This window comes from Pempheris klunzingeri, chromosome 11 (genome assembly GCF_042242105.1).
Source record: "Pempheris klunzingeri isolate RE-2024b chromosome 11, fPemKlu1.hap1, whole genome shotgun sequence".
NCBI classification, from domain to species: Eukaryota; Metazoa; Chordata; class Actinopteri; order Acropomatiformes; family Pempheridae; genus Pempheris; species Pempheris klunzingeri.
In genome coordinates, this window is record NC_092022.1 from 15,582,017 (window position 1) to 15,597,964 (window position 15,948).

A 15,948-nucleotide genomic window follows, 5' to 3' on the forward strand; every position below is an offset into this window, starting at 1 on the left:
AGGTTATGGCTGCATTTTGGCCTTACAGTTCTGTTTTAAGGGTTAGAGTTTGTGAAAAAAAAAACCTGGACACTGACGAGCAAGTGGAATTTTAGAATTTAAAGAACAGAAACTACACAGTGGTACTAAACCTCTTGCGTAAATGAATAAAAGCTACAACAGAAAAGTCATAATCCTAGTTTAGTCTCTTAGCCTGTATCTAAAAATGTGCTGTTGTTACTCACCGTTGAAGTTGACCTCCCCGAAGACAAATGGCGGCACTTGGTTAAATAATCAACTCATGATTACAACTAGCTTTTTAGCCAACTTCTAATATGGTATATGCACAACAAATTATATATATAGACTATTATGCTGTATGGTCATGATGTTTTTTCTTATCACTGTGCTTTCAGCCTAATGGGAAGCTGAGTGCCACATGTCTTGGGCTTTGGGCATCTAATGAGGCCTATTACTGAGATGTCCATATCACGTGGTGCTACCCACCATCGTTCCCGCTCTGCTATTTCCACTGCAGAGTAGCAGATCACCTTACCGCCTTCTCAAGCACGAGGGTGCATACAAACACTGATTAGTTTCCCTTTTTTTAATCAAGAGAAAAGTTTGTGTCAATGATACTGTGCAGTGGAAATAATTACCCTCCTGTTTGCAATGAGAGCTTGCCCCAGCATAGCTACAGGCCTAATTAGAATTTGTTATGACCCCAGGAATTATAAACACGCTTACAAAACACCCGTTTTGATTAGTGTTGTGCCAATGTCTGAAATAACAAAGATACAGCAGGTGTTCTATAAACACTGAATATGGATATGCAGAAATCTGTGAAACAGTTGCAAGCAATTACACAGCAAAGCATTTCTATTTGTCTGCGTTTTATCTGGTTGCTCTTTTTTCAGAAATTAAAAGTCGAAACAGATCAGATTAGTGGTTTTGTGTGCTTGTAACCACAACAGCATGTTGCAAGTGCCGTGCATCAGACCCGTCGACAGCTGAAAGGTCAGGTCTTCCTATAGGTTTTCATGTGGTTATGCATTTTTCATCATGTACATTAACTTTCATTCCCGATACATTATTAATGAGTGCAGGAGGGGGGAGGTTGATGAAGTGAGATTGGCAAGGCATAAAATAGCCTCAACTCCACATTTTGATACAGCCTCATTACCGACTACAGGCTGCTCTTATCGATTAGCTCAACTCCATTTGCAGATTCAAACTACTCAACTGTTGTTGTAGCACTTAGATGATGCTTTATTCAGAGTATTAATAGAAGGAGCCTCCCTGCATACAGCAGACGTGCTTTGAAAGGCTACACTAAGTAGCCTCTTTGTTTCAACTATGCTAACTGAAAAGTTAGCAATTAAATTTAAAGGCGATTTGGTGCATTTTACCCTAGACGGTCCAGTTTGACTTTAAAGTCCCCTTTTTAAACCTTACAGTAGGTCAGATGCAGGAACAGGCACAGCATCAGCTATCACACCTGCCCCTGGTAATATTGCTGTGCATTACTGAGCCTTCTCCCATCCTGAAACCCACAGAGCTGCTGTCAGTTGCCTGAATTGCAACATCAGAAGATGCGACTCCTGTCTGTCAGCGGTCAGTTCAGTCATGTGCTCCCAGAATAAAATGTCATCCTACAGCTGCATATTCAGAGACTCTCTGTCTCTGTGTGCCAGAGGTGTCAAACAGAGACAGCCAGAGGCGACTGCTCCAGCAGTTGTTAGTGACTGCGATATTATTCTGTGTGTTTTTTAAAATCCTCAAGGTTAGCGAACAAAATAAAGGTTTGTAGCCTTTGTAAAGACAACAGCCTGGAAGGGGTGGATCTCATTTTGTTTCAGTGTAAGACTGCAATTATACTCAATGATAGAGAAAAGCACTTGTCGAAGTCTTATTTGAACTATTCATGTTTTAAGGCTGCAGCTAATGATTTCAGTTATTGATGTTTGCGCTGATTATCTCAATTATTTTGTTTGATCCATAAAACACCCAACATGAACATCATTGTCTTTCTTGTATAGAACATTCTCAGACCCAAAGATATTCAATTTACTATCATGTAAGACAAGGAAAAACCAGGAAAGTCTGACACCTGAGAACCTAGAACCATCCAGTGTTTTTTATTCTTATTTTAAAATGACCTAAATAGCCATTAATCAATTATAAAGATAGTTTATAATTTCTGATCAATTAATTGCAGCTCCTATCAAAATTATTACAGTCAAGTAATCAAAGGTTATTTGTGAATTAGGTTCTCCCTTCTCCAGACTGCTGTGCTGTTGAAATCATTTATGTCATGCTTCATTCCTGTCGAGTACCATTATTTTATCATTATTGTAATGAACTGTGTATATCGACTGCCCTCCTCAACATGCAACCATGTCAGTGAGAGTCTGACATCACAAGGGAGAAATGTCAGCATCTCAGTCTGTATATCTATAAACAGTATGAGCTGTATTTAATCACACAGTCCGTGTTTACAGGAAACACAGCCCAAGTCCAGCATCTCATATATCTCCTGTAAATGAGTTGATCGCCCACACTTGAAAGGATGCTGGCTAATTGATAAATGATTATTACATTCAATTTGCGACCTAACCCATGTTGTAATTACCAATTATGTGTTATAATATCCAAGACTGGTAAGACTTGAATAACATAATTATAGCTCTGACAACAAAGAAACAACGAAGCCTCACACTCACTACAGGACACACTCTGCAGGAACCTACAGCCACTGCAGACACATGGTCGGTATGTATGAAGTTATCAGTATGTGCCTGTGCTAAATATAAGACCTTTACGATCTTTCCCTCTTTGCAATAGGTCATGGTCTAGTGGATGAGTCTGGAGATCATCAGTGATTATGTTTGAGCTTAAAGGGTAACTTATTATTAACACAGGGTTTGAGAGCTCTCTAAATATACGAAAAGGAAGAACATTCAGTACTTTGATTAGTTCTTCAAGTAACTTTCCACCAAATACACATTATTGCAGCACTTCAAGATTTCTTTCTATGACCGCACAAGAACAAATTAAAATGTCATTTTGTGACTGTACTGAAAATGTACATTTGCCAAGGCAGCGTGGTTCTTCAACTTGTCACAAATCTATGAAACTGTTTTTGACGTCTCCTGAATAACCTACCAGTCCACAAGCTCTATACTAAAAGAATTTGAGAGCAGATATTAGTCATTGTTATTGATATTTCTCCAAGAGATGTAGGAACAAACAGCCAAAAAAAAAAAAAAAAAAAAAAGCCCACCTAAATGCCATGAAGAAGGAGCATTACTCTTAGAATATCACAGTGTCTCACAGGGGCTGCCTGCTGTGTCTTTGGTTTATTACAACAAATGGCTTATAGCTCATGTTGTAGCCATAACCAGCCAACCATTGGACCTTATTGTAGCCTGCTTCTATAAACCCTGTCAAGGATGTGACAACATACTGTAAAGCAGGGCTACAAAAAGTCCACAGATCTTTGCCATCATGTACTGCAGAGTCAAATATTTGCTGGTACAATAAATCTGCAAAGCAAAGTAGGGGGCACGATATTACAAACTTGGGTTATTTAACTTTCAAAAATACAAATTTTAACATATTTCATTGTTAGCACTTAATTCTCTCACTTCTAATAAAGCCCATTATCATGTAAATATAAGGTGTTGTATTTTACACTCCAATTTATCTGGTAAATTGGAGTGTAATCCACCTCTTTACAGACAAATACAGACAATATTGAGAACATAATGCTTAAAAGAAAAAACAAAAAGGGACTATACACCATCTTTGAGGCTTTACAAATAGTATTACATTTTATTAATATATTTCATAAAACAAGTTTAAGACTGTATCAAAAACTCAGTAAAAACATTAGATTTTTTAACCATTTTTTCTTATGGTGATATCAGATATGAAATATACATAATTCACATGTTGTGGTTTCTTTGTTCCCCATCATACTGAGATAATGCATTTTTTTTTGTGATGGGCAGATAAACGGTCTTTTGTACCCTCACAAACTATAAAGTCATTTTTTTCATGATTGTGATCATAAATCTAGACATACAGTTAAAAAATAAAATTATTTCCCACTCTGGCCCTCCCTTTCCCGACTAGGTTTACCGATAAAACACTAACATTATGGAGTTGTTTAATTTCACAGGCACACAATTATGTACATCCCCTTGTCCCCATGCCTCATCTGAACTGACAACAGGCAGCGCACCGATCGTAACAGTGCAACACCTGGAGGCAGAGCAGTGATAACACCGTACTCTACGCCCACCCGCCCCCTCATACCAACAAAACCAACTGAATACAAGACAGTGGATCTACCTCATTGACTATGTTGCCAATTCTCACTCTGCTGTGAACCACAGCATCCCATAGGCCCCTTCATTATTGTTGTAGCAACCCCACATGGTTTGCCTTGTGACCACAGACATCACCTTGGCAACAGCAAAACCATTCATCTCACAGGCAGGTTCAGTGGCACGCACACATTTAAAAAAAGAAAACAAAAAAAGAAAAGAAAAAAGTAATTATTTGTTTTGTAACTTAATGAGGCTACATCTACAACAGGCATGATCAGTGTTGTGTCCTTTGTGGTCAAGTACCAGAGGAATCTCAGTCATGTGGTGAGTCCAAGGATACACAAAGAATTTTCTTTTCCTTATTGGACTACCACTTACTGCGTTCAATTCTGCGCAAGACACATAGTGCAAGGTTTAACAAGAATTTGCATAAGTGCAAGGTTTGCGTGTTATTGTCAAGAGGGAGCAAAGCATAGGAAGGAATGGGGAAAGATCAAAGTCTAAGAAACAAACAGATTTTTGTGTAAATAAAGTGTTTCATGCTTTCAGTTTGGCTTTTTGTATGTCAATCCCCTCTAGAAATAACAGGTGCAAAATCTTAGTAAACCTAGCCGAAAGGACAGATAAGTGATATAGAACTCATAAAGATTAACATAGTGAGGGGGAGCCTCAAGTCTGTTGTCATGGAGACATCTGCTCAAAAGGCCCTGTGGGCTTCAGTTTTCCTGCTTCTTTATTATTTTCTATACAATAGAAATAGTACATCATTGAAGATAAAATTGACTCTTCTTGGCAAAAACAGACAAAAAAAGAATATGCAAGAAGTCAAAAGCAGATCTGAAGGACAAAAGAAAAAAAAAATAGGGCTGGAATTACAAACCCGTCCATTTGCCCTGTGCCAGTAGTAGAATTGTACGATACAGTGTCTTATCCATGATGGTCAAATATATGGTTATGGTTGCCTGCTCCTCTACAAAGTCAAAGCCATTTCATTGAACACATGTAAAATTACTCCTGTAGTAGTTTGACAAGCATCCCTACATTGCATCTGCTTTCCAAACTGAAAGCTCTAGTGTGCGTTAGGGAGGCACATAGGGAGGTGGTGACCTGTACGCGGTCATGTTCTTGGGACGAGACCCTTTGCCCTCGATGGGGACAGTAAATGGCGGTGGCGGCTGGTAAGGAGGGGCATTAGGATCATCATCTTGATAAACAGAATACTCCTCTAGCAGATCCTGGTTGAGCAGGGTACTGTGGGGGCCAGCCATGTTGGGGTACTCCGGAGGGGGAAGTGGGGGCTTCTCCTCCTGAAGGATAAGAGGGATACTGGAGGACGGAGGCGACTTGGAATCATCCAACTCATCTGCAAATATTATGGGGACTCCTTTCTTGATGAAAGTGGCCTGCTCCTCTATGGTCATCTTCCCTTTGCGCTTCTTGCGGTAGCAGACCATAGCAATAATCCCGGCTATAAGCAGCAGTGCTGCAACCACTACAGCGGGAATGACAGTGTGTAGGTAAACATCATCAGTGCTCCTACGACCTGTCCCAGGTGAGGGTGTGGCTGTAGGAAGAGTAGGCATTGGCACCTCTCCTGGTGGGACGAACGTGTAGCTCTGACATTTATTGGTGCCACGAATGGAGATGTTAATGGGTTTGAAGTCAGGCTCCATGGCTTTGATGAAGGCTAGTTTGGGCGTCCCTTGGGGTTCAGAGATTCTGCTGCTGAGAACAGTGATCTGGTCCTTTGGACAAGGACTCTGCTTGAGACTGTTGTTGGTCCATTCCACCACTATGGAACCACTAGTGATGCTTCTCAGGGTTACCGTGCTGCTGTTGCGATCGCCGAGAGCATACGCCAACTTTTTGGTCAAAAGAATCTTCTTGTGGACATCATTGCTTAAGGTTTTGGGGTCACCATGGAAACGAGCAGCAAAGACAACTGATGGTTTGTCATTAGAAGACCAACGGTTGACTTGAACCTCAAATGCATCCATGATGCTTCTGCCACCCTTATCAGTGGCCAACATGAAGTACTCATGTTTCCCTTCGTGCTTCTCCTCTGGAAGGCCGTACAAAAGCTGGATAGTGCTGTTGAATTGGATCCAAGATGTTTCACTCACTGCTTCCTTGGGGGTCTTCTTCAGAGTCAAACGCAGCTTATCAGTAGTACCATCCTCCCTGTCAAAGAATGTATCAGGAGGAATCTTGACCTCGAAATATGTGCCTACCCATGCATTCACCTGATCAATGGGGTTGCGGATCTCTGGGGTTTGATTGGAGTCTGGAGCCAAAGAAAGAGTAGTGGTGCGTCTGGGCGGCTTAGCAGTGGTGGACTTGGGTTCCCGGGGTGATGGTGTGGAAGTTTTGGTTTTCTTGGGTTTCTTTGTGGCAGAGGGTTTGGGTCTTTTGGTGGTGCTTGGTGGTGTTGGCAAAGCAGTGGCCTCGACAAATGTAGGTCGGGTCATGGTGGGCTGAATAGGGATGGTGCTTGTAGTCCCCAGTACTCTTGTGGGTTGGGGAGGTCCAAAGACAGGTGTGTGGGCTATCTGATCTCTGACCCTCATAGTGGGCTTCACTGGAAGAGGCAAAGGACCTCGTACAGGGGGAGCAGAGTTGTCTGTTGCTGCGGCAATAGAGGGCGAAGTTGGGGTGGGAATAACACGTACTGGAGGCTCTGGGTGAGTAGTTGGAGGAAGCAAGGAGGGCACAGGAGTAGGAGTATTGTACAACTGCCGTCTGACTCGTTTCACTCCATGGCTTGGCTTCTTGTTGACGATGTGCCAGCCAACCACTGGGTATCCCAGCCTGGCTGACATGGTCCCATCCTTTGCCGAGGATTGGACACTGCTAATGTCAGGGATATTGCCCTGGTCGAGGGCACATCCAAGTTTCCACGATAGTAGGGCCCCATTCTCAACCACCTTCTTTGCATTCCCTGGTCCGGCCATGAAAGCAGACATGTCAAATAAGCGGTTGTTGACAACAGGAACCACCCTCATGTGCTCCAGGGGTACATGTGAGAATTTTCTCATAATTGCCAGTAAGTTGACCCTCTGTTCAGCAACCATCTTTGTCAAGTCAGCATCCAAGATGACAGTGAGGACAGTGACAGGCTCCTCAGAGCCACAGGTGAAAGGCAGGATGCCACTGATATCAGACTGTAGAGTGAACAGTGCTGGCTCACTGTCTGCCCGTTCTTCTGGGTATACTTCAATAGAGAAGACCGTACTAGGGAACACTTGGCTGCCAGTCTTCTCAATCGTCTCCTCTCCTGATACCAAGATATGATACACACCTTTATCCTGCTCCAGAGCCAAGCCTCTAAGAATGCAGCTTTCTTTGTCCCAATATAACCAGGAGGGTAAAGTCTCCTTTCCCATCTCTGTGAGCTACAGCAGGAGAAAGAGAAACACTGTTACTGTTTAATACTACAGAGACACTTCTGAGATCCGAGATCTCAGAAGTCTAAAAAGGAAGTACTCATTACTTATAGTTCACTTAAACATAAATAAAAAAAATTATATAAAATACCAACGCCCAAGTTTGGCAATGTTTGATAATTACTAAAATGGTGAATTCATTAGCATGGGTGTAACCCTGTGTTAATTATTGACTGAGCCGACAGTGAAACAGGAACTAGAAAAACCACCAAGAGTAAAGATGAATGCAGAACTTTCAAATATCTAGAGTAAAAGCAGAAATCCTTTCACCATCTCCACAGCTCCCACCCTGCTACATATTCTATTCAGTTTATCAAATCTTGCCAAATATGAACAGGAAGCAGAGTGAGCTTCTGTTCATAATAACTATGTGAGTCATCACTATTCATTTGAGTTATTACTGTGTGACAGGATATCATTCTGCATCACCACTCGGGCCAATAATCATCTCATCTCATTCACAAATCAGACTAGAACAAATTGCACCACAGTCAGCTCCAATCAGCAGTGATACAGTGATCACAATTGAAGAGATAAATACTATACATTATGTATTTCTACAGTGACAGTGAAATACTTTGGCACACGTGGCCACTGTACTCCCAATGAGGGAAATCAAATTAAAATAAACAAATGTTCTAAAATCTTAAAATGTTAAGACAACTGCACACTTCTTTCACTACACTGAAGTTGACTTTTAACCTTATTACACAATTGTATAGTTCAAAGGCCAAAGTATAGTATATTTCTAAATAAGTTTTCATTTTTTTCCCCCAGTGTTAACATCCAAGATAAGAGAGGAATACGTTTAGATGTTAATGGCACAGTCTAATGTAAACCACCTACTACTCAAATAAGACTGGGGTTGGCTCTATTTAAACAAACAAAAGGTGAAGATAAATTACCTTCTGTCCATTAGTACAACAAAACTCTCCCACCCCCCCACCCCCGCCCCAAATACAAATGTTGAAATTGACTGATTAATGCTGCTCTCATAAATCAATGTTTAATAATTCACATCCAATTATTTGTAAATGCCAAACCATTAATATTATGTTATGAGAAATTCCATATCACCAAATATGCCAAATATTTCCAATATAAAAATAAACATTACATTTCTGTCAGTGTTTAATTCACCCTGTTATGTGTAATCTTCAGTGTACTTACATGGACATTACAGGTTGCATTGGCAGGTCCTGGTGGGACCTTCAACTGGAACACCTGGCCCACGATTGCCGAGGAGTCAGGGATGCCCGTGTGCACTCCCCCATTCTTTGCAGAGGAATCTGGGATAGCTGTAGGCGGCCCTTCACCGACCGAAGATGCTGCAGCCTGGAGCTCAGAGAGCACAGAGGACTGCATAGAAGCCTCTAGTTCCACAGATATCCTCTCCACCAGTGTCTCTTGCTGGTCAGGCACAGTGCCCTGGGCCATGGTCACCAGAAGCGCTATTACCAGGGGGATAGTCCTGCACGAAAGAAGCCTGCTCCTCCTGGCTTCCCCGCAGCTCATGTCTCTCCGTTTATAGTGCATAGCAATAGGCCTTTGGGCTGCCCAGCAGATGTCTGTGAACAACTTAAGAGGCCACATGCACTGAAGTCAGTCTGATGATAAGCTTGTGGTTCAAATTCCCTAGTTATTGGCTATGCTCACAGATGCAGTGGTTTCTCTTTGCTGTCCTCTGTGATCCATGAAGAGATCTTTGGCAGCCTGTTAGACAGCCATGTCAGCCAGCTACACGAGGAAACAAGCAAAAAAAAAAAGAGAAAAAAAACAGAAAGCAAACATGAGTGTAACAAAGTGTCAAAGGAAAAAAATTCAGTGCAAACATATTAGTATAACTGTTTACAAAGTAAAGTTATCTCAGCAGATCTCCCCACCCTGATACTACCAACACAGTTTGTGTATTGCATGCTGAGACTGAACTGCACATTATTCATTAATACTTTTCTTTGAAAACTGTAAATGGTGCTACAGTAGAGTACAATAGTGTAGCACTATTGTTCTATTACTTTAAAAGACCTGATACTGGTAACATAATCTTGCTGAGCCCAGAATCACTCCTTATTTACCATCTAGTCCACTATATTTACTTGTGCTGATTGGCAATCAGATCCAATATCGACGCCGCAAAGGGTCAGTGAGCCGTGTGTGACCCTGGCTTTTTTTCCTCCCACTCTGCTCTCTGTATGTTCCAAGTCTATTTTTGATGGACCAGTGTCTCTGAAGTGTGAAATTCACTTGTGAATGTATACAAATCATTTGACAGTTGACTTTAAATAAAATTTCTAATTTTCTCATTTTTCATTTGTCTTAACACACATATACAGCAAAAGTAGTTTTCTTGTTGAGAGAAAGCCAGACAAACAGAGAGAGACACTGACAAACAGACGGTCTTATTAGATAGTTATAACCTCTGGTCAGCACCCACGCCACCAAACTACATGTGATCACAGAGAAAACAATGACAAACACACCCACCCATTGGCCGCCAGATGCGATCAGACTGTCTACCAGCCATCACTGGCAATAACACAAAAATATGGACTGCCCATAGATTGCCCAAACCTAACTCTTGACAATTTGTTATTTAAGTGTATTTAAGTGGACTGTACATAATTATCTGCTAACATTCACACGATGCAACGCATCATATTTTACAGATGGCAACACTACACCTGTCAGTGATCACACAAAATAACAAGGATTTAAAAAATTAAATTTACTGCAAGTGAACTATTGAGTGTCTGTTAAATAAGAACTAGTGAATGAAAGACGGAAGGGGTGATTTTGGACACAGCATTTATCTTCCCACTATAAATGGCAAGTGAGGCAATATTTGGAATTAAGTCACAACACAAAGACCGACTAAAAACACAAATGCAAAAAAAGCATGCAATTTTTCTAAGTGTTGGGATAAACAAAAGTGTCCAATTACTAAAATTAAATGTAGCCTAATCGTAAGATTATTTGTGCCAACAGCATAAATATACATTTCCATTTTCTATTTAGATTATACACTTGTGGTTTTGAAGTAATAGACATTATCATAAAAAAGGACACACTGATCTCCCTCTGATCTTCACCTCACTATCATGGCATTTTCAGTAATAACAATTCTCACGAGATGCATGAGTGTCAAAAGGTTGTTTGTCTTGGTTGTAAGTTTTAATTAGGTGCCCTGGGGGTTGGAATAAGAGTCTCTATTGTGCTGACCCAGCCAACCCCAATCCTGTAGCACTCAGAAATGGGCAGAGGAGGGTCATTCAATTGCCTGGAATCCTAATGCCCGTCTGGCATCTTGACGTGACGTCAACTTCTACTCTGTAAAATACAGCCTGCTCTCAACTGCTCCGAAACCAGAGGGAGAAGCCCTCTTACTGAGGGTCTCAGTAAAATACTTGTCATTCACTGGCCAACATTTTGATCTACAATCTAAGTCATGAAATCAGTCACATTATACAAAAGCCATCCCTCTAAGAATGTTTTATGCCATTTGAACTACACCCCACAATTTATGGATGATTCATCCAAAAAAAAAAAAAAAACAGCCAGTACCAGAGGACCACACTGCAATGAGATAGGAATCTTGCTGGACCCAACACAAATGCTGAATTCTCAAAATATACACCTATTTACCCTAATATAGCCAGATTCAGACACTGCCATTGTTTTGGCATAAGCTACAAAACTTAATGAGAGGTAGTCATTAATGAAATCATTCATGCAAGCAAACACATGGTCTTGCAGTAAACTGTACCCCAAATAAAGCAGAACAAAGCTTCAGAAGATTAGTTTGCTTTTCTCCCTCACACAATCGATCATATGCAAATCCTGAACAACATTAAAATAACCATTTTAATCCAAATCCTGACAATAACGCTATCGCTCCTCCCCTGACATTCAAACATCTGGCTTGTATCTGCTCCAATGGGAAATTACATCACGAAACACACAGACAAAAAAAAAAAAGAGGGAAAAACATTTCTATTCATTTTTAGTTCGCACTGTCAGAAGCTGTTTTTTTTAACCTTTACAACCCATTTAATAAGGCTCATTTGTAATTCATTTATTCTAAAAGGCGGCTTATTAAACAGTTAAGTGACTGTATTTTCCCGGCTGAATGGGGCAGAAAGATTTTCAATAGAAAACATTGTTGCAGGTGGGAGTGATCAGAATCTCTGTGGGAACTGCTGGTAACGGTTTGAAATCCTGCAGACTATGCAGACCTCTCTATCCAGTAGCTCAAGTTGGTCTCAAAGTAAAAAAAAAAAAAACTTTGGGGGTTTTAAGAATCTTTAATATAATACCAAAGCGTCACTGCCCATATCATGTTGCCAAGGCTAAGAATAAAGCATATCAGGTTTTGAAAGGCTTACAATATAATGGCCTCAGACCTCATGAGAGGTTTTGTCCTATAAAGGCTGAAATCTTGTGGGACTGGCAGTAAACAGTTCTCAACAACAACACTTTATGTAACTGCATGTTGACTTTATAATCTAAAATTATGCCAAGACATACTGAACGTTTGGTAACTTAATTAGTATTTTCAAATCAAAGATAACTGCCAAAAACAATAGACAACATTACTAAATGAATTGTGCAGATCAAATTATCTCTGACCTAAATCAAGAGATCCCACCAGTTTGTGTGGTATACCAAATTCATACCACCACAACAGCTACTTTTGCAACTTTGATTTCTGTGGCTTCAAGCTTGGTCCCTATCCTTCACTGCCTTTTACAATAACTGCCCACATTATTCTGATCCGATCAAATAATTGTAAGGAGCCCGTATCGCTACAGTGGTGTGCAGCTCAGCCAGCTCTATTGAGGTAGGCCAACCCACTGCTTCTGCATTTAAAAATGTGTGATTCATCACTAGACAAAAACGGGCATACTAAAGGCTGCTGCAGTTAGTTATGTTTGCTGGGAAAACAATTGTGTCAGTAGATCATCTACCGTTAGTGACTAATAAAACCTTGTGGCTTAATATATTCCAGACAAAACAACTCGAGCCATATTGTGCAATAATGCACTTTCAGTATAAATGACAATAATTACCATCTATAGCAGGTATATTGTGTGCCTTCTCTGGCATGTATGTGTTATGACTAGACTGCCAGCTGGCAAAACTATAACATACAATTAATTCACATCCACAGGGCTCCATCTTCCTGTATGTTGTTTGAAATGCTGGATGGACGTCGAGCAATAACATATCAAATATGAGATATATTAACAAGAAAAGTCACTCTTAAATTTGAAAATAATAATGATATGTGATAATAATTTCCTACTTTTTGCACAGTCGACTCACAAATACACAGAGGGCACTGAGTCATGTCTCATCTAACCCTTTAACCAGGTTGAGACATGCACCTTATCTGGCAGCTTGATCTACCAAGTCAGTTCAGTGAGATTTATACCCCATGCTCCTCTCCGCCTGCATGGCCCTCTTCTGACTTCTAGACAGAAAAATAAAAGCCTCTTTAAGACACAAGCAAGAATACTTAAAAGCTCAATCTTCAGTGGCCTATAATATGCCAGCTGAGTGTAAAGACAAATTGTATTGCTTAAATCACCTATCCATGGTGTGTTTACATGTAAAACACAGGCATTAACATGAAAATAGGTTTTTGCCATAAGCTTAATCTAATTCAGAGTGAGCATACACCTCACTGTTGCCGAACACGTGAAAAAAAAAAAAAGCAGCAACATCTGAGCATCAAAGTAAGCTCTCCACAATGTGACCTAGATTCTATCGTTTTCTTTTCAGTGGGCGAGTAATTCAGAATCCAATTAAAACAACATCTAATTAAGAAATGTGAAACGTTTTAATGTCAATTTGCAGTATTCCGACTTGCCATTCAAATGAACAACAAAACAATATTAAAATGAAACATGTGCATAATGGAATGTGTTTGAGATGAGTAAGGCTCAGCAGTAATGAGGATGTGACAAAAGGCCAACAATCAAAACATGGTTTAACAAGAGAGTATAGATGAAGCCATAATGCCCGTTGAGGATTTGAAAAATCCATATATCATGTACTTAATCATTGTCAATCTACCAATAGTCTAAGAATAGAGCACACACTCAAAGCCAATTTTCTGAGAGGATAATTGTGTCTCATTGTTATCACCATGCTGATTTCTTAACAGCAGCATAGGGGCTGAGCTATATGGCACTCCTGATAAATGTAGTTTCAAAAGCCCTAAAGCTAAAACAAAGACGACATAAAGTGTTATTGTCAGTATTTATTTGGGAGTTGAGTACAATACAACATGCTCATTTTCCACTGATCACTCGTTAAAACCTCACTATTTCTATGACAAGCCCTTTTTACGTATGGTAGACAGTGCCATGACACAGGTTTGCATGTGGCTGATTTCTACCCATTTCACACCGAGGCCTGCACTACTTGGGGGAGGGGGGACAAAACCGTTTACAACCATGGTACCCATGCTGTCTGCAGTTCAACAGTAGTTAAAACTTGAAAACCATCAAAAATAATTAGGGCTACGATGCACAGTGGCACTCAGGGCCAATTGAATTGACGTACCACATCCAGCAGCCTCTGGATAGAGCATGAGCTGAATAACAAACATATCCACAAGACAAGCTTGCTTTGCAATTGGATGTTTCCCTTGTGTTGCCCTCCACACTGTTCGACAAAGTAATGAAATATGTGGATTGAAAACATAAAGTCTGTTTTGGCTGAGTGAAACTCTAACCTGGTGTGATGACCTGAGAGCAACTCGCTTTACACTTCAGAAAACAACTGTACAGTGTTGGAAGTCAACAAATCCCTCGCTTGTTTTTATAAATTCAGGTGTAAACAAAGCATAAAGCAAGAGCAAAGATTGAAGAGCAAAACAATGGCAACACTAAATCCCTGCTCTGTAAAGCTCCCCAACTAGTGACACTTGCACTTGAAAATTAGTCATTGTTATGATGGGGTTTCTTTAATTCCTTTAATCTGATTTACAGTCACAACAGCTGGTGATGATGCTCCAACTCCTTATATTATATAACAACATTAAAAGGATAAAGCAAAGCTACTGGAGCTGCTGTAACACTGACCACGTTGGGAAATCCAGGCTAACTAATAATAAGTTAGGCTAAATCAGCCCTTCCCAGTTTAACATCAGCAAAGGTGCAGGCCAAGAGGCTGCTGACTGTAGATGTAGTTTCTGAGGTGTGATTAAACAAAACACAGCTATCATAATCAGATGTTTCAGGTTTGATAGGAAAGTGTGTCTCGCAGCTAGCCTTAGCTAACTGACTGAAACAGGCTACCGGGCCCGTCTCTGTTGCCTCAGTCTCTACCGACAGACGAGGCCTCTGTAAATGATAACCCCACCTACGACGCTCAACCTTGATAAATCATTTAGCAGCCCACAGTGAGTAAACTCCATCTTTAAGGGAGTGATCGCCCCTAAAATTAGCCCAGAAAATAACAAACTGCAAACCCGGTGGCTGGCAGCGTTCAGCGCTGTCCTGTATCAGCCCATCGCTAGCGCAGAGGTGCACCTGTTTTATTCTAGGCGGAAACAAGCTGCTGCAGTATCCACCACACAAATGCCTGGCTCCCTCGTAATAATATAGCTGCCATTAGCAAAGCTGCACTGCTCTGGTGATGCCGGGACAAACAAAAGCTCTCTTCTTGGCAGTAACCTCCATGAGGCGAGCCAGCTCGGCCACTTTCAAACGTCGAACAGCGGAGTCGAATAAAGGACCGAGCGGCGGTAGCCACCGAGCGGAGCTAGCCAACAAGCTAACGCCAGGAGAGCCAGCCTGAGACAAAAATAGCTGCTAACCCGTCCTCCGCGGACCGGAGCCCCTGCTAATTCAGTAAATGAGCCGAGTTAGCATACACGACGAGGGCGGCATTTTTTTAAAGGATGCTACGGCTAAAACAGTGACATAACCCAGAATTCAAACTGACCTTGTTAGCGAGCTAACGTCGGCTAACTCGCGCCGTAATGTCTCCTCTTGTACCCGGAGAGCGCCGCAGAGACTTCCACAATGCCATTAAACATGCGCTTTCCCCTCACCGCCACGCACGGATATTTAGCATTTGGTGTGAGTGGAGTATCTGAGCGGGGTTACAGATATCGCTGTGGTTTGGTTAGTGCACAGATAGTTGGGTGCTCTGTGTGTTGGTTATGTCGGAGGCTACCCCTC

At 41.1% G+C, this 15,948-nt stretch overlaps 1 protein-coding gene across 1 annotated transcript; it reads right to left on the reverse strand.

Annotated features, from left to right (window-relative positions):
- Positions 1 to 3,793: 3,793 nt before the first annotated feature.
- LOC139210054 (dystroglycan 1-like) lies at positions 3,794 to 15,948 on the reverse strand. The gene is made up of 3 exons (XM_070840013.1): positions 15,710 to 15,948; positions 8,927 to 9,493; positions 3,794 to 7,705 (listed from the first exon to the last, which is right to left on the reverse strand). The coding sequence occupies exons 2-3, from the start codon at positions 9,347 to 9,349 to the stop codon at positions 5,393 to 5,395; spliced, it is 2,736 nt and encodes a 911-aa protein (XP_070696114.1). The 5' UTR covers positions 9,350 to 9,493; positions 15,710 to 15,948; the 3' UTR covers positions 3,794 to 5,392.

What these genes read in the sequence shown, in the direction of transcription:
- LOC139210054 (XM_070840013.1), bottom strand. Translation starts at nt 9,349, where the DNA reads ATGTGGCCTCTTAAGTTGTTCACAGACATCTGCTGGGCAGCCCAAAGG. An exon ending in ATGCAACCTGTAATGTCCAT is followed by an intron (nt 7,706 to 8,926) that starts GTAAGTACACTG and finishes CTCCTGCTGTAG; the next exon opens with CTCACAGAGATGGGAAAGGA.